Source organism: Ceratina calcarata, unplaced genomic scaffold (assembly GCF_001652005.2).
Source record: "Ceratina calcarata isolate Rehan_Ccalc_2016 unplaced genomic scaffold, ASM165200v1 scaffold334.2, whole genome shotgun sequence".
NCBI classification, from domain to species: domain Eukaryota; kingdom Metazoa; phylum Arthropoda; class Insecta; order Hymenoptera; family Apidae; genus Ceratina; species Ceratina calcarata.
The window spans coordinates 66,550-92,559 of NW_017156169.1; the positions used below are offsets into that span (position 1 = coordinate 66,550).

At 44.0% G+C, this 26,010-nt stretch overlaps 3 protein-coding genes across 7 annotated transcripts; 2 read left to right on the top strand and 1 right to left on the bottom strand.

Moving 5' to 3' along the window:
- Positions 1 to 1,709: 1,709 nt before the first annotated feature.
- On the top strand, positions 1,710 to 4,156 carry LOC108624889 (elongation factor Tu, mitochondrial). The gene is made up of 6 exons (XM_018024486.2): positions 1,710 to 1,984; positions 2,191 to 2,243; positions 2,335 to 2,500; positions 2,573 to 2,880; positions 2,947 to 3,608; positions 3,688 to 4,156. Exons 1-6 carry the CDS (start codon positions 1,948 to 1,950, stop codon positions 3,866 to 3,868), a joined length of 1,407 nt encoding a protein of 468 aa, XP_017879975.1. The 5' UTR covers positions 1,710 to 1,947; the 3' UTR covers positions 3,869 to 4,156.
- Positions 4,157 to 4,239: 83 nt separating this feature from the next.
- Ran (RAN, member RAS oncogene family) lies at positions 4,240 to 7,095 on the bottom strand. Of its 2 annotated transcripts, none has more exons than XM_018024492.2 (3): positions 6,840 to 7,095; positions 5,774 to 6,251; positions 4,240 to 5,691 (listed from the first exon to the last, which is right to left on the bottom strand). In XM_018024492.2, the coding sequence occupies exons 2-3, from the start codon at positions 6,203 to 6,205 to the stop codon at positions 5,476 to 5,478; spliced, it is 648 nt and encodes a 215-aa protein (XP_017879981.1). In that variant the 5' UTR covers positions 6,206 to 6,251; positions 6,840 to 7,095; the 3' UTR covers positions 4,240 to 5,475. The 2 variants fall into 2 exon arrangements, with proteins under 2 accessions (XP_017879981.1, XP_017879980.1); XM_018024491.2 differs by lacking the exon at positions 6,840 to 7,095 and adding an exon at positions 6,477 to 6,833.
- Positions 7,096 to 7,902: 807 nt separating this feature from the next.
- Syx1A (syntaxin 1A) lies at positions 7,903 to 25,342 on the top strand. 4 transcript variants are annotated; one of them, XM_018024489.2, is made up of 10 exons: positions 7,903 to 7,935; positions 10,252 to 10,338; positions 11,897 to 11,996; positions 14,153 to 14,227; positions 14,334 to 14,516; positions 14,621 to 14,694; positions 14,772 to 14,909; positions 15,127 to 15,237; positions 19,830 to 19,923; positions 20,089 to 25,342. In XM_018024489.2, the coding sequence occupies exons 1-9, from the start codon at positions 7,903 to 7,905 to the stop codon at positions 19,908 to 19,910; spliced, it is 882 nt and encodes a 293-aa protein (XP_017879978.1). In that variant the 3' UTR covers positions 19,911 to 19,923; positions 20,089 to 25,342. The 4 variants fall into 4 exon arrangements, with proteins under 4 accessions (XP_017879978.1, XP_017879977.1, XP_017879976.1 ...); XM_018024488.1 differs by lacking the exons at positions 19,830 to 19,923; positions 20,089 to 25,342 and adding exons at positions 17,894 to 18,006; positions 18,723 to 18,810; XM_018024487.2 differs by lacking the exon at positions 20,089 to 25,342 and having other exon boundaries at positions 17,894 to 19,917.
- Positions 25,343 to 26,010: the final 668 nt, after the last annotated feature.

Below are 26,010 nucleotides of genomic sequence, written 5' to 3' on the forward strand. Positions count from 1 at the left end.
GCGCTCTCCCACTTCTTTGCCACGGTCTCGGTCTCGGCCTCGGCCCCGGTCTCGGTCCCCTAGTCCTGATCTTTCAAATTACTCTCCTTTCCGTAATCATAGCGCACCGTAGGTGGCGAACGCGGCATCTGCGTTGCGTGACCAATTCGACAGTGAAACTCCGGAACCCCTTTTCCTACCCTTAATTCTACCTTGTTCATTTGCTACGGAACAGCCTACGCTATTTATTTTATCTTATATAGGAACGTGACTATTGACAGATTATTAGCTCGCGATGTAAGTAGAGTTCAAGTGACGTAATGGAGGTGGAATAAAAAAATACATATATGAAAGAGGCGTCGAGCGGACGGTAATATTCGGGTCACGTGCGGGCCGCTTGAAAATTCATTGGTATTCCGGTTGAAACAAACGGAGATGCGGCGGTGTGTTCAACCCCTTCTCTTCTTCCTGCCGACGCGACCGCCTCCCTTTCTGGTCGTCGCCACCGGTACCGGTACATCTACCGGTGCAAGTGGTTTCGTTAATTTGTAGTCCCTCCGAGGACGATTGCGAGGAAACGGTATCGGCCGACCTACCGTTTATCATCATCGGATTAACGAGAAAAAAATCGTACGTGAGAGTCGAGAGCGAGAGCAAACCACCCTGATCGCGGACCGTCCGTTGATCCGATTCTCTTCCGATCTCTAAAACGCGTTCTAGTCGCGCGTACGGAGACGGAAGAGGAGCGAGAAAACGGGAGTGACGGTGAGTCGTTCGAGAAACAGGAAGCACTCCGACTCCGATGGACTACGCTGGAATGTAAATGGAGAATCGAGCAAGGCTCGAACAAAAGAAGAGCCAGGGCCGCGAGAAACGCATCGGCTGAACGCGTTGCGTTGCGTTGGGCACGAGGTAAAGGACCTGCACCTCGTAAAACCGTACAGTACGCCGAGTGCAGGCCGATCGAAAAACAAAAGTGATTTCGCTCTGACATCGCTTCTGCATAAAGTACGATCGACGTTTGCGGTCCAAGTTCCCTTCTGAGATGGTCAGTAGTAAAATAATTTCATAGGTGGTCTCGGGTGTCGAAAATATTCTTAGCATAGTTTTCGCAATGATTCATTTCACTCGCGATTAGTTTGCGAGATGCGTGAATAAGGATGTCCGGAACGTTTCGATATCTACGTTAATTTATCTACCTCGCTCAGAATACATCCTCGTGATTATGCGCGTCTATCTGACCGAGTATCTACAAATTATGCTATAACGACGGTAACGCTAATCATGCTTCTATATTTTCTCCTTCCTTTCATGGCTCGTTGTTCTCTTTGAATTAATTAGATCTCGCTTGTTAATTTTCCTCGATTCTACAACGTTCTTCCAGAAGGCACGACTTCGTACTTTGCATCGAAAAAATTTAATTGAATTCTCGATTCGTCATCCACTTAAATTAAAAGGCTTTCGAAATTTCTCTTCAGATTTCATACATTGCAAATATGTGCTAATTGAAACTGTTCTCATGAAGTCAAATAAATACATATTTAATAATTAGATCATAAGTACTCCCAGTTTAGTTTTCATCTTTGCTCTGCTTGCCAAGTTTCGAATATTGTCTAATAACTAACAACGATCGAAGACAGAGGCTCTTTACGCTGGAAGTAATCTTCGAATTGTCGCGCATGTAAATGGATGGATTTTGCGCCGTAACAATTTCTAGAATATCTACTCGGAACCGGCTGAACGTTTCCCTCTTTTCGGAAAAAGACAATAAATAAAAAGGAAACACGAGAAACAAAGAATCCTTCTGGAATCTGACCCTATATGCGTCGTTTATATCATAATAACATTAAAAAATATTACGCAACGGAGTAATCCGTCCGCGTGTGTCGCTTGCGTCGTGTTCGTGTGCTGTTCGAAGATTCCGTCGTAGAATTTCAGGTTAAGCGATAAAAAGATTTTTAACGAAACATGGCGTTTACTTATAGAAAGCTAATTTTCAATCCCGGTAAGTGAAAAGTTCAGGCACTTGCTAAATAATCGTTGCATAATTATTTATTTCGGACACCGTCGTGCGGCAGCGAGGGTGTTTCCCAATTATTTCGAAACGGGAATCGCTAGAATGTACCTAACGAATATAAAGAGAATCTAATTTTAATCAGTGTTAATTGATTTAAAGCATTTGACGAAAAGGTGCGTTTGTCTCTTTTTCAGTATTTAAGAACGGCGTCAAGCAACTGTTTTACGTCGAACAATTTGTTAAACACGTAAGAAAGTTACATAGTGTTTCTCGTAGCCATTACATGTGTGTTTATCGCGTCAACATTACGATACATTCGATCGTTTCTGTATTTTCAGCAATTTTACGGACAGTTGGCAGCGTCGTCGTATCTGTCGAGTGCGATAACGCAAAGGTTTTACAGTACTAAAAAAGTATTCAGCAGGGATAAGCCGCATTGCAATGTCGGCACGATCGGACATGTGGATCATGGAAAGACGACGCTTACCGCAGCTATTACCAAAGGTACTTTCTTTCTTCCCTGCCTGATTCGCTCCTATTTTAATATTTTTTCGTAACATTGTATGATTTTCTCAGTTCTCGCCGAGAAGGAACTTGCTACGGCGAAAGCGTACAGCGATATCGATAACGCACCCGAGGAAAAAGCACGTGGTATTACCATTAATGTAGCCCATATTGAGTATCAAACGGACAATCGTCATTATAGTCACACGGATTGTCCGGGACATGCAGATTATATTAAGAACATGATCACTGGTACTGCTCAAATGGATGGAGCTATCCTTGTCGTGGCTGCTACTGACGGTGCTATGCCACAGACGAGAGAGCATCTTATCCTCGCTAAGCAGATCGGCATCGAATACATCGTTATCTTTATCAATAAGGTTCGATTTTATTGAATATAGTGATGGTTGGAACCAGAGATGATTTATGCTCGTTTGATTTTAAAGGTCGATGCTGCAGACGACGAAATGGTCGACTTGGTGGAGATGGAAATAAGAGAACTATTGTCTGAAATGGGTTACGATGGCGAGAAAATACCTATAATTAAAGGTAGCGCACTCTGTGCATTAGAGGGCAACAAACCAGAGATAGGAAAGGAGTCGATATTTAAATTATTGGAAGCTGTCGATAGTCATATTCCGACTCCCATCAGGGATTTGGACAAACCATTCTTATTACCTGTGGAGAGTGTTTATTCGGTACAGGGTAGAGGAACTGTGGTCACCGGCAGATTGGAACGTGGCAAAATAAAGAAGGGCATGGATTGCGAATTGATCGGTTTCAATAAATGCTTGAAGACCACGATAACGGGGATAGAGATGTTCCATCAGACGCTGGAGGAAGCCCAAGCCGGTGATCAAATGGGAGCTTTGCTCAGAGGTTTAAAAAGGGAGGATGTCAGGAGGGGCATGATAATGTGCAAACCGGGTTCGATGAAAGCTCACGACCACATGGAATGTCAAATATACATGTTGACTCCCGCCGAAGGGGGTAGGAAGAGACCTCTCAACAATCTTATGCACATTCAAATGTTTTGTAAAACGTGGGACGTCGCCGGAGAGTTGAATTTAGTAAACAAGACTCTAGTTATGCCTGGTGAAGATTTTACGTAAGTCTTCCTAGAGTCACTTCTGAACGTTCAATTGCATCGAACTAGTTTATTAAACGTTCTGTACGTTCGATTTCAGCGCTGCATTGAAGTTGATCAGGCCAATGGTATGCGAAAAGGGACAACGATTCACGATAAGAGACGGGACGACTACGATAGGAACTGGCGTAATCACGAATGTATTGAAAGGACTTAGTGAACCTGAACGACAAGAACTTCTCGAAGGTAGAAAGAAGAAGAAAGTAGCAGCTGAAGCTTAATTTCATGCATTTATCGCAATTATCGCGTGACACCCAAATAATTGAATCTAATAGAACTGGATCTAAAATGTATACACCAATATCGTAACGTGATCAGCTTTAGACATTTTATGTGCAAGTAAGTTCGATCATTTGTATCAATTTTTTTTCTCGCCGTCGTTCATGGCCGGTCAGTTTCTAAATATTAAGTTGTGCTACCTTTACTGTACATACGCGTTTATCGATTGTACGCAAATGAAAACTGTCCTATCATGTATGTATCATTGAATAAATTGTTCTTTTATATGATACTCTGCACCTGCTACGGTCCAATAAATACAGCGTGGATCATTAAGCTTACACAAACAATTTGTAGATGTTAACTTTATAAAAACAGTTCAATGACGATTTATTAAGTCCAATACATCAATGATACAAGCTGTTTCGAACAGAACAAATGAAACACCGATACAAGATGTTCCGCGCTCCTTGTTCCTGCAAGTATCCCGCAACCACAGGCTGCTTCGAGCGCACACATTTATTTCTGCGCTCTCCTATGTTTGTTCACCAATAAAACGAAGGGATCGAGGGAAAGGAACGTTACACATGCAACGTGCGTTGTCTGACACCCAACGAAACGAGTATTTCTGTATAGAAAAGAAAAAAACACTGTTTATATAATTTAAGTTGAACAAATCATACATTCACCTTCGCTTATAAAAATAGTAAACAGTCCTCATCATGGACAGGCGCAACCGACTACAAACCGTGCTTCGCTCCAATCGAAACATTATTTCAAAATATAACACCGTGTTCTGGGAGTAGTGTATCGATCACGAAAAAACAATCGCTGCTGCATTGGTTCATCCGACTCGGTATTACGCATCCGATCGATTTTTCTTATAATTTCTTTTCGTTTTCGCTTATCGTCGCGCATTTGTGCCTATGTAAAAGTAGCAGCAAAGGTAAGGGGATTAAACTATTTCGCGATGTATTTTCAATTTGGTGTATCCGTATGCACGTGCGCGTGTACGCGTGTTCAAGTGAATTCTAACGTTAACGTTTCGACCGCATCGAAAGATTCTTTCCTAAAGAATTAACTTTTCGTTTATTAGGAAATATAACGCCAGCGCTCATTCGAATACCGACAATTTACGTCCAATGTATCGATATAAGACGTTTATATAAAATCAGCGATCAAACTCTGACTGCTTTCAAGGCCTGTGCTTCAAAGGTGGGAGGCGACAATTTGACTCGACAAGTCTTACATTCATTACACGAAATACATCGTCGCATTCAACATACGTATATTCACGCATACCCCATTCATAATACACAAACGAAGGAGAAGGATCAGTTGTTCATCGAGCTTAAGCATCGATTCAATCGAACGCAATCTACCCGAGTCAAACATCTCCTTACGCGAATACGACGTCCAGCTCTCGGTAATCTCGTTACTAGGACAAAGTTCTGCTATTATTTAAGTTAAATATAAAACAGAAGTACATTGTATTAATTCCATCCAAGAAAGAATCTTCGACTCATGGAGAGGCACAAGTACGCGTACGTACTTAAATATGCTTGTATACAGTTTGCCTCTATTCGTATCATACACGCGGCGTAACAAACTAAAGGTCTTCGTCGTCCTCTGGTAGCGCTGTCTCTTGGGCTTCTTTGAGATCCTTCTCGATTTGTTGCTGCCACTGTGGGTCCATCGTAACCTCTGGCGGGAGGAGAGCCGGCATCGCGACGAATTCCAAATTCGGATCTCCGATCAGTTTGCGTGCCAGCCACAGGAAAGGTTTCTCAAAATTGTAATTGCTCTTTGCACTGATGTCGTAGTACTGTAAAAAGAATGCAGTGAAAAATAATGGTTTCATCATATGTAAACTATATGAGAGCTTGAATGAAATTAAGGTTACTTACCTGCAGATTCTTTTTTCTGTGAAAGACGATACTCTTGGCTTTTACTTTTCTGTCTTTAATGTCAACTTTGTTGCCGCAGAGTACGATGGGTATATTCTCGCAAACTCGAACCAAATCTCTGTGCCAGTTGGGGACATTTTTGTATGTCACCCTCGACGTAACGTCGAACATAATGATCGCGCATTGCCCCTGGATATAATATCCATCTCTGAGACCGCCAAACTTCTCTTGACCGGCAGTGTCCCAAACGTTGAACCGGATTGGACCTCGATTTGTGTGAAAGATCAGTGGATGCACCTCGACACCCAACGTCGCGACATACTTCTTTTCGAATTCACCAGTTAAATGCCGTTTGACGAACGTGGTTTTACCGGTACCACCGTCGCCAACCAACACGCATTTGAAAGTAGGTATATCAGCTTCTTGAGCCATTTTAATATCAATGATTCACGTAAAGATCGGAGCGATGTACTGGAATCTGGAAAAAGAGATTAGGATCGAAATATTCAACCTTAGAGGAGAATAGCAGTTCAAATCAGTCGTATCAAATATCGCGGTTGAAGATTGGTCAAATCATGGAAAGAGAATTCCGGCGGTAAAAAATTCCGACACGCGGTTGGAAATTGCTGGAAGATGCCAGATAGACGCGTATCGCATCACGCACCAAAAACGTGACCGAGTTGAACGGAGATCAAAACCGTACCTTCAAAGTGATTCGGGAACGATACGTTTCCTCGATTGTGAAACAAACAGACGCACCGGGACGTTACTTCGTCGTACTTTCGACGTTAATTCGGAAAGCCGGTCGGCCGATGTGTCCCGCGCTCACGGCCAAGACGACGTTACAAATTCACCACGTTCTCGGTAAAAGAATGGCGCCTCCCGTTGTAACGCAAGCTTTCGCGTTAATCGCGCGGTTACGGTCCCAGGACGATTTCCAATCGCGGTTAGGAACGGTCGTACAGGCCGGACGATTATTTTACTTCAGATTCACGAAAATTGGTGGATATTTGTACAAAATTTCCCGGGAAGCAACGTGTACGTGAAAATGACCGATAAAACTCACCCTGCAACACAGTCGTTACGGCTCACAATGGCGTTCCTTCGATTCGACGGTAGGGGTCCGCGTTCTCATCATTCGCCAAACATAATGTCACGTAACTTAAACGGTTCGTCGAATTCACGCGAAACGGAAAAATTCAGTTGGCATATTGTTCCTCACGAAATGTTAAAATAATAAGCGAACCCGTATCTTTTTATGAAAATCACGGGAGCACCGACAATTTTAGCGACACCTATGTATTTCGAGCGCGCTACATCAAGCCGGTATCGAAGAGCTTCACTTTTTAACGAAGGTCCTAAATACGTGGAACGGAGCACCGGCGCGCGAGGGCGCGTTTAGTTTGACGAGTGCTAACTAGAAAAGACTATATTTACGTGGCTTTTAAAAATTTCCCAGTTTTCTATTGTCTCATCTCTTTCGTTTCCGGTGGCAAATGGATCTATATAGCTATTTCACGGTCACCGTCTTGTATACTCCATATATATCTCATATTTGCTTTTATTTTCTTAATCCTGCTTAAACGGAATTAAGTACATGTCAACTTGTGTTCAAAGAAAAGTACAAGCTAAGAGCAATTGATGTTGTTTATCTTGTTAAATCTTGGAATCTCTAAGAGATCGAATAGTCTTTTACGTGAAGAGTTGATACGTAGCTTTACGACGAGCTGATCTCTCGAAATATGAGTCGATTTTCTACATTGAGTCGATTTTCAACATTGAGTCGCTTGGATTTCAGCGGAAAATTATTATTGTTAAATAGAAAAATTGTTTGAATAAATGACGAGGTGGGGGCGTGCGGATAGGACGGGGTTACATGAAATTTAGTATCGGCCCTGGTTATAGTTGACGTCATCGACGCATGCGCTCGAAGACGGACGGCACTGCAGAAGCAGGCGAGTTCGCGAGTGTATCGATTTTACGATCGTGTCTCTCGCCGCTAGTGCGTCCGTTTCCTTTAGTTTTTAGTGGTCGTGCTCATAGTACATGGATAAAATCGTGAATGGGATTAGTCGCTAGTCTCTTCACTTCGTACATCCGCTGACTCGCAACACTTCGTCACCCTCACCATGACCAAGGATAGATTAGCAGCCCTCGTTGCGGTGAGTTTTCAATAGCCTGCGTTACAATTTTTCGAAACTGAGCCGATTTGCCGAACGGTCAGCTCGACCCGTTAACCTATCTCTTTCCCATTGTCATCGTCTCTTATCCTCGTCTTCTCTTCCCCTCGTTTTTACCGTTTATCTTTGTTAATCACGCGCGCTTTCCTTCCGTTTCCCAGCCTTTCCGAATCCTCGGTCCCCCGTACGTTTCTCTGTTTGCAATTGCATTAACACCGTTCCCGATGCTCGAACGAAAACTTCGAACGCATCCGATTCCGTTGTATCACGCGTATTGTGCATGGAGCCCGTTGTTCTTCGTTTTGACGGGATATCAAATATTTCCTCTGTAAGCGCCAGTCAGCCAGCGAATCGATGCTTGTTCGAATCTCGTTTACGAGTAAAACTGAAAGAAGGCGTTTCCGAGGTGTCTACTTGACTGTCAACCATTCAGTAGTTAAATAGAGAACCGAATGAACGAGAAAAGAAGACGGGAAAAGAAAGAGAGATAGTGAGGGGGGAGAGAATGAGAATGATAGAGAGACGGTGACGGATAAGCGGAGAAAGGGAGAGAAAGATGGAACGATGGAAAGGGAGACGGAGAAACAGAGCGAGCGAGCGAGAGAGAGAAAGACCAATGCCTCCTGTGACTGACAGGTGTTTGCCAATATATGTTTTTCGTCATCGTTTATTTCGTAACGATGACAGAGGCCCGTGGACGCCGGTAGTCGGATTCTTCGCGCGAACATTTCCCCGAATACGATTAAAAAAATCTTTCCTGGTGACGCCCGATTGATTCACGGCACAATGCCGGATTCCGGACACGGATGGATATTTTTATAACTCCATCGGGAGGTACAAACAGATCGCGCGTAATGGTCGGTGTCGGTGACTCACAGCGGCCGACTAATTACTTTGGGGAATCGCCGATATCTGGGCGTATATCGAACCGCACGCGACATTCGACGATCATTCTATTTTTTCTCGCCGTATTCGATCGAATCGAACGCGGTCACGGCAGTGATTTCGTTCCATGAATGAAATCGGGAGTCATATTCGCGTTTGATGAACTGGCATGCTATCCCCAAACTTAAATCTTTAGATATCGATGCAACGATTAAATGATAAGAAGAAGCTGAGAAGAATTGTTATGTTATTATCTGCGAATGATTCGCTATGCTTCTTCAAACATCTGTCCGTGACAATCTTTCTCGTGATCGTGAGAAACGGCCTCATTCTCCGCTCATTATCGCACGCGTACTATACGCGTCACTCGATACATACGTATCGCAAATAACCATGCGTAATTTGTATCCGCGTCATTTGAATTGCATCTCTGTCAATTAAACCGTGTCAGGTCTATTGAGAACTCTGTCTTATCGGTATCTGAAATCGTATCATGAACCAAAGTCTATTACTTCCCGTATCGACGAAATCTAAGAAAAGATTGCTCATAATCTCCGGACTCCTAGCATTTCGTCTGAACCGAGTTCCGCTGATAAACTAGCTATCAGTTTTTAAGTACAATACGAAAAGAATCGCGTGCATCTTGAACGCGATCTGCGTGGACAGAGATCACTGTCAGAGCCAATAGCAGAGAGAGAATGGAAAGAAAACTGAACGAAATCGATGCTCCCGACGGACGAGTCCCGGTGTCTCTCGCGGTATTTTTTTTGCCAAGTCGGCACCTTGCTCGGGCATAGATAAGTCGAGGAGGATACGAACAAAAGGGCTGAAAACGCGAGAGATCGATAAAAATGTATAACAGTTTGAATGTAAATGTGTTCGCATAGAATTGAAAGTCGACGTGTTCGATTCGGGGTGGATATACGTAGATTGCACGGCCCGGCCGGTGCGCAACGAGCCGCTGTTTTCCGTGCCATACGCCGCGTACAGTAGGCACACGCGATACATATGTACCCCACGAGTGTACTTTACGAACGTATCAGCGATTCGGTATTCGGAGCGCATTTGGCGCGCGAAAATCTATGCGAACTCCGTGTTTCTCGTGGCGCTAAACGCGCGAATATCGATCCAGCACTGGGTTAACGATAATGCACATAATGCTAAGGACTTTCGATTCGTTACTGGTTATTGCTTAGTACGGATTTAGAAACGTTCGAGATCAATTATACAACGAAAGCTTGCCAGTAGTTCGGGAACGATTGCGGATATTAAAATTTAATTCAGGCCAGACGGCTGCCTCTTTCATTTCGTATTCTTCGCCGTAACGTAATCCGAGAATCTGACGGATGCAGCGTAGGAATTGAGAGAACGTTGGGTGGATCGATGATTAATGAACGTGTTCGTTTGTTTCAGGCCCAGTCGGACGACGATGACGTGGCGGACGATGTATCCGTCAACGTCGGCGGGCCCGATGACTTCATGACCGAGTTTTTCGCGGAGGTGAGTATTCCTGCATCCTCCGGTATCTCGATCTCAACCTTGATTAAGTCTCGTCTGGAAGATTGCTGTACATTCACTATCAGATAGTAACGAGCTGATCAGTTCATTGATACATTGTATCTTCGATGTTTCTTCTATTTCAATCTTATTGTTCTTAAAAAAAAGAAAAGAACTCTCTTGTTCGTTGATTAGCCTTCCTAATCGTTTTCGTGGAGAAACAATAACTATGACGTATCGCATACGTTGCTATAGTGAATTGTGCGTCGAGATTTCTTTGTTCCCTTTCAATTATTTCCCACGAGGCGTACATAATGAATCGATGATAAATCAGAATAATCATAAATGTGCTACTATGTACGAATGTACGTACTCATCTTCGTCCCGTGTCCTCCGTCTGCACGCACAGAGCTCTCTTCCTGTTTTGTTCACATATAATAGTATTATTAATCGGGATTCCGATTTCCGAACGTCTGATCTCACGAGGATGATCGATTAATTACCGACGATACGAATTAACAATAAAATCGAAAGAAATCACCGAGTCATGTGATTAGCCATCGATTTCATCTACTTTGTTCGTATTAATTGCATTTAATTAATAAACTAATTACAATTCGTTGTGATTTATGTTCGTTAATTGCAATTATCCCGTTACAAAAATTGTAGACACATTGAAATTAGTCGACGAGGAATTTAAAACTATCCAATTAACCGGAACTATCTCGCGGTAAAAGATCTGTTCGGCTGGTTTAGTCTCGATATTGGGAAATTAGGTCGAGACGACTCCGAACTCGGTATCTTCGTATTGTCTATCAGAAATTAAAAGAAGACTTTTTATTAATTCGTATCAGTTTATTTCATCCTACGCGCGTAAGTCAGTGGGTGTTTAAAATTACGCATTGTGCGGAATGGTAAGTGACAAAATGAATTGCAATTAAAAAAAAAGAGATGAGCCGTAAATAGAAACGTAATAGAAATAGGAGTTTGGACGGTAAGATGAATGCAATGGAATTCGGATCTGCCGCAATGCGAACGCACCTACGCGTTCGCGGTAGTAAGTAGGAAGCACCAGAACAGCATCATTGACATTTGCGTGCGCGTGGGCTGGTATCAACTTCGATCCCTCGTTTTTGATATCCGGCGGTTTTTTTTAATTGCGCCCGCGTAGGAAGAGAGGAGGAGAACCGTCCGGCAAAGGTGAAACGTTGCGTGCGGACCGTTGCCACGGAAACGGTAAACGATCCTTTAATCGCGTGTTAATGTCTCGGAAACGAGAGTCGTTTACCCTCGCCTTTTTTGGCTCCGGATACAAATTTTTATTCCTTGTATCTCGTTTTAGAACTAAAAGGGAGATGAGCGTTACACTGAGTTTAAACACGTTTCACGCGATTTAATTTTATACGGGATCACTATTTTTCGATTCTCATATAATCGTATTAGTTGCATTAGCGTTTCCTTCGTTCTGCGTTCCGTCCTTTTGTTTCATGCCGAATAAAATCGCAGTCGACTGTTTTTTTACAGCGATCGTGCGACGATACAATTTCTCATTTCTGCATAGGTGGAGGAGATCCGCGAAATGATAGACAGGATTCAGACGAACGTAGAGGATGTGAAGAAAAAGCATAGCGCCATCCTATCGGCACCACAGACCGACGAAAGTAAGTTCTCAGTTTCATTGCTCGATCTCGTTCACTTTTGAACAATCGAACGTTTCTCGGCAAGTGGAAACGTGCACGGTATTCGTTTCGAGATTCTTTACGATCAAAACAAACGATCGAACGAAGGAGAATAGCGACCCTTCAGTCTAGATGTAATCGGGGAAATAAGAACGCGATTCGTTTTAGGTTCTATTCACGCGAGACCGTTTCTCCTCGTATTTGTTTACGTACATACAAACGCTCGAACAGAGATAACGGGCAGCGGCGCGCAAGGTTGTCCGTCTCCGTAACTCCGTGAATCGAACACACTGAGCTCGCGTCAGTTATTCTCATTTCCGACGTATTGCGCCGCCGTCATTGAATTTGTTCGATACGTCCCGTTTCACCCTTTCACGACGTGAAATACGCTGTCAAGGCACAGCCTGTTTCGAACGATTTAAGAGTATCGCGTGCACCATTTTCGATACCGCTACCCAGTCAAGTGTCTCTCGTGCTAAACAGCTGCGAAAGGCTCGAGCTGTCCTCTCACTCAGAGCATCCGATAGACGACTTTTTAGCCGTACGCCAGGGGTCAAAGCTCTAGGGAAATAACACGGAGAAGGTTAATGTTGCTCACGTTGGACAAGGCCATAATAACGCGACGATGTTCCGTTCAAAATTGCTTCAGTCTATATATTCCGAATCGGTGTTATCTTTCCAAACGTGATTCTCTATTAATCGAGATGTCTTATAAAACGAAAGCGATTACGATGTCTCGACCTCGACGTCGGTGGCCCTTCTCAGGTCTAGAAGAGCGAGGATCGTCGTCTTCGATCCATCCCGGCCCGGTAAGGAAAGGGTTAAACGGAAAGAGAGATTTTTCTGGGACGCGAAACGCGCGCGCGATTCGATCGAATTCGAGCGTCCTGTGTCTCCCGGGCTGTGCCGAGTTCTCGAGAGGCTTCAGAAGTAGGTCTGGCACGTTTCCACCCCGTATTAACCCAATTCCATCGAGCACCCTCGACGTAGGAGAACGCGCGTGCCTCGTCGCCGACGGGACCGCGTGTACGCATCCTAAACTCTCCAGAAACGCATTTCCGTTCGCATACTATGCGTGTGCGTATTCAAATCGAACGTAGCTATCCAGGTTTCAAAGATGTTGAGACGTCGAGAGGAAATGCATCAGAGATATACATTGATAAACATAAGAAGTTTAAAATATGTACATATATGAAAGTCTTCGTTCATTATGTGTACTATGCTATGCAATTTAATCTGGAACGTCTTGTATAATTGGATTGAAATAAATCTTGACTGTTCGCATTTATTCCAATGTTGAGTACCGTGGGGGTATCTTAATCACGTGTGTCTTCTTCGAACCATCGATAAGAACGCTGATCGCAAATTGACCCGTTATTTACTTATAACGAAACGCCTCATTTGACGATGTAAGCGTCTCGAGGGAAGATCAAATTAAAAATTGCACGTGATCAGTTTTTGTCGATCGATGCGCTTAGGCATATCGAGTGGCAGATGTCTCGTTTCTTGGGTTAACGGCTGACGCGTTTAAGAAGAGAGTATCTGTTGATAATGGGGTCAGATGGTAGGGGTTGCATCGATAACAGGGGGAAATGCCGGTGTCGACTTGAATCCGTTCTCGCGATCACGATCGTTTCCAGCCTTTTCGCGGCACAACTAAATTTACACTATTCCGTGTGTGTATATAGAATACACAGATATAGCTGTACGGTTACTGTGTACAGTTTCGTTTAACTCTCGAACGGCGGACAAGCGGGTGAAAACAGCAGACCGATACATCGCGCTGACCTGTATCGGAATTTTTATTGTTCATGCTTGAAGACCTACTTTTTTTCTATCGAATAATGCTCGCAACAGGGAAATGTAAATCCCTATTAACGTGTACGTAAGAGGGAAACGTTGCCCGATCACGCGAACACCAGTTGATGAATCGAACCGAAGTTCGCACGAGTTCGGACACCGGAAATCTTTGTACAGATGTACGTACGACAGACACGAGATGAAGAAGAAACGGAAAATATAGGAAGCCTTGTGCGACGAAACACCGCGACGTCCGATAGAGAGATACGAGGGAGAACGTATAGTAAAACTTATTACACGAGAGCTCGGAGACGAAAGTTTTTTTGTTCTCGTTGCAGAGGTCAAAAATGAACTGGAAGATCTGATGTCCGACATCAAGAAAACGGCCAACAAAGTGAGAGCCAAATTAAAGGGTGAGTAAGCCGGGCAAAGTTCCGTCCGGACGGGAACGGAAATCGGTCGATAATCGGTGAACTCGATTCTGAAGATCTTTTTCGTGTTTTCGTACGCGGCGATCAGTGATAGAGCAAAATATCGAGCAAGAGGAACATACGAACAAATCGTCGGCGGATCTGAGGATACGCAAGACACAGCACTCGACGCTGTCTAGGAAGTTCGTCGAGGTAATGACGGAGTACAATCGGACGCAAACCGATTACAGAGAACGGTGTAAGGGGAGGATACAACGACAGCTGGAAATCAGTAAGCGAAGGACGATCGTCATTACACTTTGAGACGATGCTGCCGATTCCGTGACTGTTTAACCGATCGATCTATTTTCCCACCCCCCTCTTTTTTTTCAATAGCCGGTAGGACGACCACTAACGAGGAGCTGGAGGAGATGTTGGAGCAAGGAAATCCGGCTGTGTTCACGCAGGGGGTAAGCGTTTCGTTTCTTCGTTTCTACACGGATCGAAAACGTGGTGCTGTATCGAGACGATGATGCGTTTCCCGCAGATAATCATGGAAACGCAACAAGCGAAACAGACCCTCGCCGACATCGAGGCGCGTCACGCCGACATTATCAAACTAGAAAATTCGATCAGGGAGCTACACGATATGTTCATGGACATGGCTATGTTGGTAGAAAGTCAGGTAAGTTGCCCCGACGAGTTCCTTATTCGTTTGTCATCTCTGTCGCAATGTAAAACGACAAAAACTCTGAGAGACTAAAAAACAGAGGAGAGAAGAATCGGGTTCTCTTAGACTTTAGACATTGGTCGTGCCAAATCGTACTCTCTACTCGATCTATGTTTGTTTTTTTATCAACGAGGATCGACGAACGTCCTCTCTCACGCGTATCTGACTTTAGGGCGAGATGATAGATCGTATAGAATACCACGTGGAGCATGCGGTGGACTACGTCCAGACGGCTACGCAGGACACCAAAAAAGCGCTCAAGTATCAAAGCAAAGCCCGACGGGTGAGTCCCAACCAGATTTCACGCGAGACTCGGATCTTTTTTCGTTCGCGTCTAATTGTTCACTTTTTATTTCGCTCTTTTTCAATCATCTCCGCGCTCCACCTCTCCTCCATCCTTCCCTCTCATCCTTAGATCATACATATTTATACATATGCGTTCGCATTCCGCTTCTGATTTAACATTTTTTCCTATTATATACATTTACGCTTCTGATTTAACATTTTTTCCTATGCTTTTTAATTGACCGCTTTTCTATTCCGTTTCCCGAAATATGGGACATCAAATAACGACGGCGCTTTTTCTTTCGTTTGTCATTAATTCTCGTACGATCCGAGCCGATATGCTCGCTTACGCGTTCGGTGTTCAGAATGCATTAGCAGTATACGTATTATGACTATGATGTGTATATCACGCGCCCTTTAAACACTCCTTTAACTCGCCGCGCGTGTATCTATGTATAACGTACGTACGCGCGCAGACGTATACACGTATCTCCTTCTGTGTTTTTTATATAGGCATACGTGTATATGAATTGTGTTCTCGATGTGTACTCCGTGCATCATCATATTGTATACTAACATACACTGTATCTGTGCCTCTCTACTTGTGTCGCTCTCTCCTACTAAACATGAGTGTGCTAACTGTGTGGCTCTGTCCATCAAACTGTTTCGTCTATTGTTTGTACTATACTAAAACTCTGCGTTACTGACCTGTGCCTCTCTAACCGATAACTTTTGTTTGTATAACGAGACGCTTGCGCGCACCCGTTCCTTCACGAAAATATGTACGTGATAAAATGATGAAAATGGAACGTGTGCGCGCGTGACTACTGTCCATCGCAGACGCCTCAGATTAAAGTGGTATGATCTTGTGAATCTACTGCGGTGTGGCTTCATCTATGGTGTGTTTACTACTGTCTTATTATCTGTGCTTGCGCGTATACGTGTTACCTTCGCCGCGATTATCTCTCGGCGAAAACAAAATCGGATCGTGCCAATCCGATACGTATGCGCGTAAACGAACGCCATCAACGATGAACTTTTGGTGTGCATCCCTGTTGGAGGCGATCCACCATCGCGATCCCGTGATTCTCCAACCGTTTCAATTCCGATCTTCCGGTCCCTGATATCCCAGTACGTGACAGGGTGAGTTTTGGTGAGCACGCATTGAGTGTCTCGTCGAAAATCGACGTCTATGTGGACCAAGTGAGCCGAGCGAGGCCGAGGAACGTCGCGGCGTTAAGAACTCGTAAGGTAAAGGAATCGGATAACGAACGGCTGATAGTCACTAGATCAATTCATTAAATCACTTTCTTTCTATCTTTAGCATAATCTACATCTCTTATATTACATAATTTACCAATTGTATAAAAGTCTGGATATTTAAAATTCGATTATATATACATATTAAAACTTCCTTTCTGTAAGTTCAAATAATAGAAATCCTACCGTGAACTAGATCGGAACTATATTCAAGTAAGTTTCCAATTCAATTTAGAGTTGCTTTTATAATGCATCCAGTGGCGATCAGTCCGTTTATCTCCTTGTAGGAAGCCGAAAATTCTTGATTCCCGAATACCACGAGGTAATAGGTAGCTCCTTTTCGATTCGTCGTCTCTTCTTCTCTCCTTTCTCATAGTTATCGAGAAGATAAAGATGACGAGTCGTTTCCCATTAATACTATGTACATCCTTAGTTACACATAGAATATTAGAATATGTTTCCCTTCCGCTTTGCTTCCGTCCAATCGGTGTTGTTCGGGACGCATCCCAGAATAGTTTTTACGGCGCGACGCGATGTGTCGGCAGCATGTTCTTAGTCGATCGAGGATTAGCCTTCTGTTTCGTTTCCTGTTTCGGTTATTTAACTATTAGTTTGAAGTGACGAGAACAATCACACTTTCACGCGTATCTGGTTCGCGTGAAAGGTTCGCCGGTAATTCGAACGTATTAGTGAACTAACGTTATGCACGTGATTGAGATCATAGAATCAGTGTCAATATTTATGAAACGATGGTATCGGTGAAGTGATCGCGATATCAAAAGGTAGCTCACACTTGTTTGATCTAGCTCTGTCAACTTCCGCTTCCGGAAAAAGGTATTCACCATGACTTATCGTGATAACAGTATTAAATAACCGATTTAAATGCCTGTGTCTTAATCTGTATTTTCAATAATCCGTACGCTATCTATGACGCAATTGCCTTTTTTCTTACTAAGAGACGGTATTCTGGTACCGTATACTTGGTACAAAAAAGATTAACGTGTTATCAAATATGAGATCGCGTTTATTATTCGAACGCTGGTCAACAGTGAGGTACACCGTATTGTGTCGTTTATTCGCTGTCTTCTTCAACTGCTGCATGAACGACTTTTCTAGATGACAATCTCTTCTCCGTCTATTAATTTCTGCTTGCCAACCTGCCTGTTTTCTCGTTTCTCCTTCTAAATGTGCAATGATCGACCTGCGTACCGTACGTCTATCGCTTTAATCGTCGAACCGTAGCGGTACGTTGTCAAAGACAAAGCGAAACCGTGTTTATCTTTCCTACTTCGTCTGGCGATTTCTGCACAATTTGCTCGACGTCTTCGTTATCTCACCCGTTCGGTGTTCGTGCCCCTCTCACACGAACCGTATCTTTTTTTTTCTGTCCACAGAAAATGATCATCATCATGTTCTGCGTCTTAATTGCGGCCGTGATTACGATCTCCATAATAGTAGCATGCGTGCCGAGGAGCTAAAGGTTCCGGGAGGGAAATAACGCGATAGGGTGGGTAAACGAATGGGTTACGATGAATGCTGTGAACGTTTTGGGGCGCGATAGAGTCCGTTGGTTGTCGAGGAGAAAACTCGGAGCCGGTAGTTGGATCGAAAATTGATCGGAGAACGACGACGATAGCTGTGCAATCAGCAAACGGAACCGCTACAGCGTCACCCTTCTGGTTCTCTCGAACCGAAACTATTAGATTCGATTTATTTCCATTTCTTAATAATAATTAAATACGAATTTTCATGGAGATATAAATTTCAGATAATTAATTTCCGTCGGAACGCAAGGTGCCTAAAGCGGTTCTGTTCCGAAACGCAAACTCGCGTAGAATGAAGACGCAATATTATTATGATGAAAAATGGACGCGCGTCCGTCGAAATTCAGTTTTGTTCCCCGGATATGGATCCTTCGGATTGCGCACGATTCCTGGCAAAACGGAATGATATCGGCTTCGCTATCTATCCTCCTCGTGCTCCGGATCGTCCCTGGAGTCCCCGCCTCTATTTAACATAGACTACAACTGGGCAAAACTCTGTAACACGATAACTCTCATTAACTACTACTCCACTCGTTCCGACTAACGCGCGAAACTTTTCTGGCTATCTACTAGTACGCTCACGCAACTGATCGGATTATCCTTTTCGACCGAGGAGCGGAAAAGGAAAAAAGAAATGGTCCTCGTCGAGTGACAGGAATATGTTATATTCTGTTCGCAGAAATTGATGTTCATCGTAATTTGCCTGACAATAGCGTTCATCATTCTCATAATCATTCTGGTACATGCGTTGTAAAGAAGAGACTAGATCTCGACGATGCACGAGGATTTCAGGGAAGCGGTGTCGGCAGAAGGCGGACACGAACGCGGACCAGGAAACAGAAAAGACCTACCCAGAGGGAAATAAGTAATCGTAATCGTCGCTACGAAGAACCAGGAGAGACGATCCGTGGAATCGTCGCAGCGTTCACCGCGTCGTCGTTTGTGTTTAGAAAAAAAAAATAGAAAGAGGAAATAAGAAACGGTGACGCTGACGACGTTCGTCTGATTTAAGAGAAATACTCGCACGAAGCAGAATGGGTTCTCGTTTTCGATGTCTTCTCGGTGTTTTTCCGTAACCGTTTCCAGCTTCTCTCGGCTTCCAAGTACTTCGGCAATGAAAAGGAGTCGGGACGCGTCGCGGCAGAGCAATGAACACGTCGAACAATACCGGACAACGTTGTAACCGTGATATGATCCTGAAGAAACGATGTAACGCACAACCGATCTGTAAAGTAAGCGCATATTTCGTGTGCGAGATGGTGCGTCTCCACTGGCGTTCGCTTAACTCTCGTAGGAATTGTTTGCAAGTACCTGTATCCAGATATTGTTCCTGAATTCGCAACGCGTAATTAATTATCAGGCGTGTTTGTCGGTGGACTCGTGGCTAGAGAGGCGTGCGTCGATGTCTGTGATCGACGATTTGGTTGATTCTCGTTCGGTAGAGAAGAGTGTATCGGCTCCGTGGTCGGTTCGACGGAAAGGCGCGTTCTTTCCGGTCGAAACGACGTGTCCCGCGTTTGGACAGAATTTGCTGGCTCCCGCAGTGGCAGAGCGGCAGGCGCACACGCAGAGAGGCATTGTCGAAAACAATTTAATATGTATCCGAAAAGGAAAGACTGGAATAGGATAAAACACGTATATGTGTGAGTCGTGTACACGAGAACGAGGAAGAGTTTATCGTAGACGTGGTAGGGGTACATGTTCGGTAGGAATGAGTCGCGACGTTGCGCGTCGCGTTATAATCGATCAATTATGTTTTTGCTGATCCGATCGATGCGGAGCGCAGAAGAAGATCATGATCATGATCTGCCTTGCCATATTGGGCGTCGTTGTGGCCACCACCATCGGTGGATACTTTGGACTGTGAACGTCGCAATCAGGTATCGTATTTGACTCTTACCGCGTGAATGTATGTTCGGTCGCTCGAGCCTCGTTACGATTCGAGTTCCTATTATTCTTATTTAGGACACGATTGAATAGGAAAGAATCGCGAGAGGTGCGCGAGCTGACGACCGATCGCTGAGTTTGATCGATTTCTGTTGCAGAAGGGTCCAAAGAGGTCGCCGTCGCGTACGCAAACGCAAAACGACGTCGGCAGCGTCTGCACCCGGACAAATCGGCCCGAAACGTTGTTGGACACCACGCCTCTTCGAAAACGAACGATCACCGCCATCGACCGCGATCGCGAGCACACGACCACGACCGCCGCAACCGCAACCGCGCCACCGCCAGCAGCAGCAACAACAGCAACGATAGGAAAAGATTGAACCGCGATCACGTTCGCGGCGTTGTCGTCGACAGGTCTTTCGTCCGCGCGTGCCACTCCCCGTTCCACGGATCGACGCAGAGATTCCTCCTTCTGTTACACGTTTCCGCGTGTTGCACACGTTCCACCTGTCGGCTAATCATACTACATAAAGAGATCGGGAGGGAAGGAAGAGAAAGATAATGTGAAAACGCAAATGAAAATTAGAAAGAAATTAACGGGAAGGACGAAGAATCGCCGTCGTCGTTGTTTGTGCGATCGTCAGTCGCCGTAGCTTCGCTGTCGTTGACTAAAGTCGGCGTCCACTTTTCGTTTCCTTTCGCGCCTACAAGTCCGAGCTCTGTAAAACACCGGATCACGGCGCGGATAGCTTCCCGGCTAGTCTACATTTAGCTCTTCTATTAGCCAGTGAGTTCCTTTGTACCAGCTCCGGAACAGATACTTCGTTTTGGTAGCACTTTCGTGTCCTTTTATAGCAGCTCCTCTTGGAAGCAATGCAGTAGACGCCCGTTCAATCACGACACAGGCGCGGTTGACAGCAACCTGGCGGATCCGAATTCGCGTTCAGATGTTTCGAGCAGCCGGATAAAATCTAATATGTAGCAAGTGGGACCCGGTACGTCGTGAAAGATCAGAGTTCGCCGTCCTACGTTCGGTATCAGAGTGGTTTCACCGACTTCGAGATCAATTACTCGGACGCGGAATAAAATTTCGTTCAGGTGAACAAAGTTTTTGGATGAACGGGTTTCCATGATTCGCGCGTGCTCCAAGCCCTCCGGCCTAGGAGAATAGAACTAATCGCCTGCATCTTCTTACCCAAGCCCGAGATCCAACAGGTGCCGAATCCGTTGGAGGACTTGACTCAAACGACAAATACACATCGACTATCTCTACCAAAGTGCATTCTTTTGACTGTGATTTTTTAAAAAGAAGGAAACAAAACTGAGCTTCGAAATTAATTCTTAACCAATTTATCGGATAATATTTCCTTAAGTAGTTCACGATAGCTTTGGAGATGGCTACATATCATTGTTACGATTTGAAGCGTCTAGAACTGTAGATTTCAGTCGAATCCTCGCCTTCTTAGTATACGCTCACTCCTTCTCCCCTCCCTTTCTCTTCGTTCGTCTCTTTGCGGTGCAACTGCTCTGAATCGAGGAAAGGAAGAATCTTCGACTTTGCGCTGTTCGAAACGCTATCGGTATTTGGTTCGACCGCCGCGATTCCTTCGTCGACAAGTCGCTAACAAATCCCCGAGATGTACTACTCACAGCTGAAGCGTAGTCGACTCGCACCGAAGACGAAACTGTCTTACTTACAATAACTTTTTTTGTTCGAGTTGGGATTAAAGACGGTTTGATCCTCGGCGTGTGTCGTGCCCGAATCTAGTCCCGGTCCCGAATCGTGACGATTCTATGTTCCACAGTTCAGTTTATGGTTACGGAGTACGTTACCGGGTACTTCGAAATGATCGGTCGAGACGTTCGCCGATCTCAACGACAATAACAGCGACTACGACCACTACAACGGCGGCAACGACGGCAAAGACTCCCGCGCACGCTTTGTAAAACCGGGACAGAGACTATACTTAACAACGGTTCGTTTCGTTCGTGATCGGAGGAAGTTAACGATTGTGCAAACAGATTTTGAGTCGATCGGTTTCGGCGCGTAAACGCAGAAAACATACCTACCTATACGAGTACCACGCCAGGAAGAGAAGGAAGAGAAGGAGGAAAACGATGTTCACAGAGACGAGAAAACATGACAAGGAGAGAAGAGGAGATCTAAGAGGAAACGCTGCAGCAATAATAATAAAGATAAGTGTTACGGGAAAATAATTAACGCTAATAACAATCGTCGTCGATAAAATCTGGATCATACCGATGTATCGTAATCTACACGAAGTGTATACATATTTAATGCTATATGTGTATATATGTATGTATATATACACACACAGACACACGACACACACGTGCATTTGCGCTCGGTGCGTAAACAAACGTGCTACCACACACGACACCGACGTACGTGGACGCGGCGTGTATTCGCGCATGCGCGAATACACGCCGCGTACTAAGTACGGGCGTAAAAGAGACGTACACGACATATACGTACATACATGAGACACGCGCGTAAACGCAGGTGCGTACGTGGCCACCCAGAAAGAAACGCGTTCACGCAACATTATTACATGTATATATATATAAAAAAAAATAGTTAGTCGGCACTGTCGAAAAGAGTAATATATTAACGATGGTAATTTATTATTCGCGACGCCTGTTGCTCGTAAACTGTATCGTCTGATAGCCGCTTTTCGAGCAAGAAACGGGCGACGTTCGTGTTAATGTTTTGTTGATTATATTATATGAACGTTGAGGTACATACAGTTAAAAGATTATGAGTTAATGTTTTAGAATGATATAAGGGGGAAGGAAGAAACGCGGGCCACGTTTTATACGGGTGCCGGTAGTACTGATACATTGTATATGACGCGATGGCGAAACGCTGGTACGATGGAGAAAAATAAGTAAGCAAGATAGAGACGTGGCATTAGAGAGAGGACGAACGACACGATGATAATGATAACGCTAACGATAATTAAGGATACTTGAAAAAAAAAATCACTTTGCATTGTACAGAAGCATAATGATTGTTAGTTTAGGTAGCTGCGTTGGCACGATCTAAATATCTAATCGTTTTGAACGCGATTTAAAAGGGAATATCGAGGAACGCGTGTTACAAGTCCCTCTGTGACGAGAAGGCAGGAGCGAATCGTCAGGCATCCGCGCGGTATCTGTCTGGACTCTTCGCGTGTAAGTATGTATATCGAACCGGTTGAATCAACTTTTGTTGTCGTAGTCGTCGTTGTCGGATCGGAAGGAAAGAGGAAGGTTTCTACTTTAATTTCCAGTTTCGAATTTGTATCTCTCGTTCTTCTAGACGTCTTTAATCGTTCTACACGGTAATTGAAAATTTGTAACGCTGAACAGTTACGAACGTGTCAATCGTTTTTCATCGGTTGTCGCTCGGTGCCGGTTCGACGCTTCCACGATATTAATATACATATAGAGGAAATATTATAATTGCGAACACGTTATCGGCCTTAATACCATTGGGGACATGAATACCGCACCAAAACGAGATAGGTAACCGTGAGAGCTCTTCCCTGTGCGCGTCGTTTCTTCGTTGTATCGGATAATTCACGAGATGACGCTGCCCTTTAGAACTTTATACGTACGGGCATCTATGAACGGTCGACGCTTTGGCACACGCGAAGTGGCTTCAGTAAACATTTTGTTTCATCGACTGGAGAACATTCGTAGAGAAGTTTCGTAGGTGAATAAGCCGTTGCTTTACGAACAATCCGATACATCGATTAAACGTGGCTCCGATCCGATGAAAACGGAACGGAACAGGAGGGAACGGTCGTGGTTGAATAAATTTTGTTCGGCTAGCTTTAAAATAACGTCTCGTGTACCTTGTTGTTAGTGTCTATTCTCCGATGCGTGCGCGTTTGCGTTCGCACGCAGCGATTCTCGCGAACTAGGAATTGAGGAATCAAACAGTTACTTTCGTACCATCGAATTATAAGTTCTCCGGGCCACCGATAGACTTTCATTCCCGTGCTCCTCCTTTAAATTGGGTATGCACACGCATCGATCCTGCGAAATAGTTTACGTACTTTGGCCTAAACGTTGTAAGAGAGAGAAACAAAGAAAAAAAAAAGGTTTCCTCGTCCGAAACGTGATGCAACCACCTGGGGCTTCGTTGATTTCCTTTTGTTAACGAGGAAAGGTCGGCCAGCGAGTTTCCGATCTTGCTTCGCCACCGCTTCGTCCGTCTGTCCGTCTCTTTTCTTAATATTACCAGGTATGCTGCATTATGCATTCGTTCCACCCTTCTGCGTTTTCTATCGTAAGATCAACTCTTGCATCAACAAGTAAGCGAAATCTACTGCCCCTACTTGAACAAACGTTTATTTCGACAAAAGAATACGTCAAAGGTCTTTAAGAAAGTGAAACTATTAGCACTAGCATTGTATAAGAAGTATTCGAGCTTGTAGAAAAGTGAACGAGCGACGGGAGAGATGAGATCGGCAGATGGGCTGAACGCGTGAGTGAGTGAGGTGAACCGGATGAATCGAAAAACGGGTAAAACGAAGAGAACAACGGAATTTGGGAATTGTGACGAAGCAGAGGGAACCTCGAGAACGCGACGTGAGAGCAAGTATCGAGAGGAGAAGGGAATAAAAACAGGAAGGACGGAATATATGTATAAGTAATGTATGTACATTTGGTCGTGTCGCATTGGTGCAATTATTAACTCTTTGAGAGACTATTTCAATAATCTTATATGAGTGTCAATTCCACTTTCGAACGTAAATCGTAAGTTTGCGAATGTTTTCAGATAAAAAAAAAGAAAGAACAAACGAACAAAAAATAATAAAAGAGCGATAGAGAAGGGAAGTTGTCGATGTTAAAAACATATAAGTAACGATAAGAGAGGTTGCGTGGTCGTGTCTCTTGACTGCCACGCGACAAAGTGAGATTACTATATATAAAATAAATTTACATTTACCGAAGATATATAGAAGAAAATGAGAAAAAAAAAATAATGAAATAAATTAGGGAATGAGAGAGTGGGAGAGAAAGGGGAGAGTACGAATTTTGACCGTGCGAACGAGGGTGAGAGCGAAAGAGGAGGGATGAAAGCAAGAAAATCGCGGGGATGTAGGTGAGACCGGGTATCGACTGAATGAGAGCTAAGTGTCTGCAAAGGTGAGTTTCATCCAAATCGAGCGAAAGAGTGCGTGTCGCGTGCGTGATGTTGCGAGAGAGGTATCCAAGCACGAGAGAGATAAACAAATTTAAATATATCTAGCATGTTCAAGACAAATGGTACGAGAAAAATACTTTTTATCAGTAGACACACTTTCTCTATTAGGCGAGGAAACTATCGCAGACGCGAAAGAAAGATGACAAAAGCGATAGACATAGAAAAATAGAACAGTGAAGACAAAAACGAAAAAAAGAAACAAAAAAAGAGACTTGTATTAAGGTTTAATTATTAAATAAAATGAACGGTGTTTTTTTTCGCCTACGAGTCGTCGTGTATCGGAGATTTGCGTTCACAATTCTCTCTCTCTCTCTCTCTCTCTCTCTCTCTCTTTCTCTCTCTATCTATCTATCTCTCACTTTCTCTTTCATTCTCACTCTCTCTCTCTCTCGACGAGAATACAGAATGAGTATATACATATATGAATATAAATAGATCGTTGTTTCATTTTCATCTTTAAATGCGATATTATTGTTACTATCATTATGATTATCGATACTGTACAAAGTTGGCAATAATCTTAAGAGATCCACCCCCGAGTCGTAACACCGTTTATAATAGTGTTTTCTGTCGGTTGATGTGAAGAAATAGAAACGCGAGGCAAGATCCGCGCACGTCGCCCAGAAAACGAGAAAAAAAGAGAATTATTACTGAAAAACGAAAGCTGACTATAAGAGGGAACGTGCTCATTCATCGTCCAATCTTGCACAAAAAGTGAAAATATTAATTAGCCGAAGTGTCTACGAGCCTGAATCAAGTATACACTCATTCCTACACGGTAGGGTAGGTGCTCCCCGCCTTTATAAAGAAATAAGCAGATGTCCCGTGAAGATTTGGCTCGGTCGGGAACACAGAAGCTAAA